General features: G+C 36.7%; 1 protein-coding gene across 1 annotated transcript in view; it reads left to right on the top strand.

Moving 5' to 3' along the window:
- The window catches only part of LOC110035737 (cytochrome P450 90A1-like), a gene marked incomplete in the record, with an annotated part of 22,544 nt that overhangs the window by 1,118 nt on the left and 16,026 nt on the right, over nt 1-5,400 (top strand). The window contains 2 exon segments of the mRNA XM_020740022.1: nt 1-180; nt 257-425. Coding sequence (XP_020595681.1) covers nt 1-180; nt 257-425 — 349 coding nt within the window.

Raw genomic sequence — 5,400 nt, 5'->3', positions numbered from 1 at the left:
AAGGGAAAAAAGAAGGACATGGTGGATGAGCTGCTCGATGCGGACGATCGATTCACGGAAGAGGAAATAGTTGATTTCCTTCTTTCCTTATTTGTAGCCGGCCATGAGACCACGCCGACGATCATGACTCTCGCCGCCAAATTTCTAGCTGAGAATCCCTCCACCTTCGTCCTCCTCAAGGTACCCTGCAATTCCGTTTATCTTTTACTTAGTCGTATAAATGGATGAAAAAAGGAGAGACCTTTGCGCATTGCAGGAAGAGCACGATGAGATACGGAGGAAGAAGATGGGCGATTTCGAAGCATTGGATTGGAACGATTACAAGTCGATGCCTTTCACACAATGCGTCATCAACGAGACTCTCCGCGTCGCCAATATAATCGGCGGCGTGTTTCGCCGCGCCGTCGCCGATGTTCATTTCAAAGGTCTTCATCTCTACTCCGTAATGATTAAAAAAATCAGGTTTTTAAGGTGATGTCCGGCAGTAGATGAAATTTTTATTCAGTATGTGTACCGCACGAACTCCTACATGCGGTGCCGAATAAAAATTCGTCACGTGGAATTCGATTCCGCGTGACTTTTCACCTTAAAAATGTTAATTTTTTACGCTACCCGACCCGAATCCCGCCCAAAAACAAAACGCATTTTTGTCCTTTTTGATTCCCGCTAATTGAAAAAAAGTGGCATTTTGTCTGCTTTAGGGTTTAGGGATTAGGTATATTCTCATTTTTTGCCTCGTGTTCGCTGGAGTTGATTCGATGGAAATAATTTTTGACGAAAAAATGTTGGTGAAATCCCAAAATACTCGTGAGAAACATAACAATGAGATGAAATCTCAGAATATTTCCGAAAATAATAATATTGAACAGTTTAGATGCGGCGAAGGACATCGATAGGTACGTTGAGGACTTGTTTGAATGCAGTCCCAGGTTTTATGGAATAATTTTATTGTTAATTAAGTTTGTTCTATTTTTTGATGAGGTTTAACGTTAAGTTTCGGTTGGATGGGATGTGGTGTTATTTAGGTAATACCATGGTGATACACTGGTTGTTTTTGCAGTTGCTCTCAATTTCTTATTGTTCATTAGAATATTAGTTGGGGTTTGATGTTATTTTGGTAGTATCACAGTGTTATTTTGGTGGTATCATAATGTAAAGTGAATGTCTTGAGGATTTGGTGTTATTTTAGTAGTATCACAGTGTTATTTTGGTAGTACCACAACGTAACGTTTCTTTCATGTGGATTTTTACTTTCATGTGAATTTAGTGTTAATTAGGTATTATCACAGTAATATACTGGTTGTTTTTGCAGTTGTTTTCCATTTCTAGTTGTTCGTTATAATATTAGTTGGGGTTTGATGTTATTTTGGTAGTATCACAGTGTTATTTTGATGGTATCACAATGTAACGTTACTGACGTGGGGATTTGATGTTATTTTGGTAGTATCACAGCGTTATTAAGGTAATATTGGATCTGCTGACTTGATTTTCTTTTAGGAGGCTAGCAACATTTATTAACGACATTTTATAGTATTATTATGGTATTATTATCTTGTTATTTATGTATTCTAACATTGTATTAATGATGTTTAAATCTGCAGTCCCCCGAGGTAGAGAAATTGCTTCATGCAATGGTCCACAACGAGAATGAAACATATGAACAATATTGTTTATATGCACACCATATTGGATTTACTGTGCGAAAGAAACACAGTGATTTTTGGCCGAATTCAAAGAAACTGAAGACAAAAGACTTTATTTGTGGTAAGGCTGGTTTCAAGAAAAAGTTGAAGGACACTATCACTGTGAGGTTCAAAAGAGCGGACACAAGGACTGATTGTCTAGTCATGATCTGATACTTCGTTGATTTAGAGGGCAACTGGTCGGTAAAAAAATTCATGGAAAGTCACAACCATCCGTAGGCGGAGGAAACAAACATCTACTGCGTTCCAACAGAAAGATGTGTGATATCAGTGCTGATATCCTCAAATCAATGACAAAATCAGGGATTAGAACCAGTGATGCATTCAGATTCCTCGCAACTAAGGTTGGATAAGTGGAGAATCTTGATTGCACAAAGAGGGATGCATATAATTTCATACAAAGAGAGAGAAGAGTTCATTGAATTAGGAGATGCTAATTCTTTCATACAATTGTTCACTACTCGACAAGCGGAGGATCCAATGTTTGCGTGAGACTTCCAAATTAATGAGGCAAGATGTTTGGTGAATTTTTTATGGTGCGACAGGATGTCCATGATTGATTACGACTGTTTTGGGGATGTAATAATATTTGATACAAGTTATAAACTGAATAAATACAATTGATGTTGTGCTCCGATTGTCGGTGTGAATCACAATTGACAGAATGTTATATTTGGTGTTAGTTTTTTGTCAGATGAAACGATTGAATCATTCAAGTAGTTATTCAAAGCTTTTATCCGTATAATGGATAACAAACATCCGATAACAATATTCACTGACCAGGACCAAGCAATGTCTAAAACCATTGAAGAGTGTTTTCTGCAAATCAGACATAGATTATGTCAATGACACATCTACAAGAAGTTATCTTCAAAAAATCATTGTGGCGTGGGTAGCAAGAGAGTCAATAATCTTTTTTTATAAATGCTTGAGCAAATGTGACTCTGAAGAGGAGTTTGAAGAAATTTGGGGTGAAATGATCGAGAAAGGAAAACTACGCGAGAATGTTTGTTTGAATGAATTGTATAATATCAGACATAAGTAGTCAACCGCCGTCAACAAAGAAATTTTTGGAATGAGGATTCTATCAATGCAAAGAAGTGAGTCCACAAATAAGATTTGCCATGATGTCTCCAAGGCAACAAACACCCTGACCAAATATTTTTTGGGTCTTGAAAATGTCATCAAGGATTGAAAAAGAAATGAAAAGGATGAAGAATTTAAATGTCAGGAGTTTGTAATTTCTCTCACCGTTAAAAGCAGTCCAGTGTTGAGACAGGTTTCTACACTTTACACTAGGAAGTTATACTCAATGTTTGAAGCACAGTTTCTACATGGTTTGTGTGGGCTTGCTGTGGAGTGCTCCAGTACTATGGATTCAGAATTTCATATCCGAACTCTCGATAATAAGGACAAAGCTAGACCCTGAATTGTTAAAGTGGACAGTGTAATTCTGATATTACGTGTAGTTGTAAAAAGTTTGAAATGATAGGTTTATTATGTGCTCGCGCTCTAAGGGTTCTGCAGCACAAAAATATTACAAAAATCTCTGATAAATATATTTTACTTCGGTGGACTATTAATGCGAAAAGGGACATATATAACAGTTATGGTTATGCAAATCGCAAAGTTTCAGAAATGTTGCCAAATTCTGCAAGTGGACTCATCTATCTCAACCACATTCATAAATTTGCATACCAGATCGGCACCATAACATGAGGCCATGAACTTGCAGAGAAGCTAGTGTTGGAGGCATTTAATAAAATTAAAATCGATGTCGAAGCCGCTATGAGTGGACGAGACCATCCTGAAAAGTCAAAATCGAAGAAGAAGAAGACACCCAGTAAAGAGCGAAATGTGAATGATCCCACGAAGATGCGACCAAAAGGAATATCCAATGCAAAACTAAAATGGTACTGGGAAAAAAATAAGAGATGCAAAAGTAAATGTTACTTATAATATTAAGTTTTGTATTTTTTTTTATAAAAGACTACTCACTAACAGGTAGTATTGTATACATGAAATGAGAAAGATAATGTTTCAAGCCATGATAGCATTCCGAAATGCGATCCAAATTTATTTTCAATGACAGATTACTTTACTCAGGTTACGGAATCGATCCTTCTGAAATTGTCTGCTGGATTTAGACTTCTTTCCTGATATTTACTCATTAATATTATCAATGTACAAAAATTTTCTCAAACACAACAAATGAGGACATATACGAACTTACTGATGGACATACATGATAATATATAGACTACTTATTGTTAAAATTATTGTATTATTGCTGTTTAAGTTGAAACAGACATTTGTTTTACTGTGTTTTTATTTACGAGTTATTATGACGGCATATTCCTATAAAACCAGTGCTCGTTATACGATTTACATGAATAAAACCTGAACACGGCCGTAAAGAAACCAAAATACAACCAACGCGATTTCCTTAAGACATGTTTATTTCTGCCGATCCGTTTGGTTTCATTGGAATCTTTAGCGGCATATTCTAATAAAACCAACATTCGTGAGACACGGCAGAAGAATAAAACCATAACACAATCGTAAATAAACGAAAATACAACCAGCGCGATTTCCTTAAAAAAGATTTATTTCTGCCGATCCGCCTGATTTCATTGGAATATTTGGCGGCATATTTCAATAAAACCAACGCTCGTGAGACACGACAGAAGAATAAAACTTGAACACGACCGTAAAGAAACCAAAATACAACCAACGCAGTTTCCTTAAGACAGACTTATTTCTGCCGATCCGCCTGGTTTCATTAGAATCTTTGGCGGCATATTCCAATAAAGTCATCGCTCATGAAACACGACAGAAGAATAAAACCAGAACAACACCGTAAAAATATCTAAGTACAACCATCGCGGTTTCCTTAAGACAGGTTTATTTCTGTCGATCTGTCTGGTTTCATTGGAATCTTTGACGACATATTCCAATAAAATCAGCGCTCGTGGAACACGACAGAAGAATAAAACCCGAACAACACCGTAAAAATACCTAAGTACAATCAACGCGGTTTCCTTAAGACAGGTTTATTTCTGCCGATCTGCTTGACTTCATTGGAATCTTTGACAGCATATTCCAATAAAACCAGCGTTCTTGAGACACGGCAGATGAATAAAACCATAACACGACCGTAAAGAATCCAAAATACAACCAGCGCGATTTCCTTAAGACAGGTTTATTTCTGCCGATCCGCCTGGTTTCATTGGAATCTTTGATGACATATTTCAATAAAATCAGCGCTCGTGATACACGACAGAAGAATAAAACCCGAACAACACCGTAAAAATACCTAAATACAACCAGCACAATAAACTTAAGACAGATTTATTTCTGTCGATCTGTCTGTCAGACGCTTTAAACGAACGCTTTAAACGAATAAAACCTGAACAGGACCGCGACGAAACCAGAATACAACCAGCGCTCGTCAAACACGGCATAAGAATACAACCTGAACAACACCATAAAAATACAACCACCGCGACATATTCCAATAAAACGTGAAGACGACCGTGATGATACCAAAATACAACCATACTGATACTCCACTAAATAAAAACAGTATGAATACTGCAGAGGTAAAATCACAATATATTACAATAATATGAATATTGCAGAGGTAAAACCACAATATATTACAACAATATGAATACTGCAGAGGTAAAACCACAAT

This window comes from Phalaenopsis equestris, unplaced genomic scaffold (assembly GCF_001263595.1).
Source record: "Phalaenopsis equestris unplaced genomic scaffold, ASM126359v1 Scaffold000002, whole genome shotgun sequence".
NCBI lineage: Eukaryota > Viridiplantae > Streptophyta > Magnoliopsida > Asparagales > Orchidaceae > Phalaenopsis > Phalaenopsis equestris.
The sequence above is the reverse complement of the archived record's forward strand: the minus strand, read 5'-3'. Positions and strand labels throughout refer to the sequence as shown.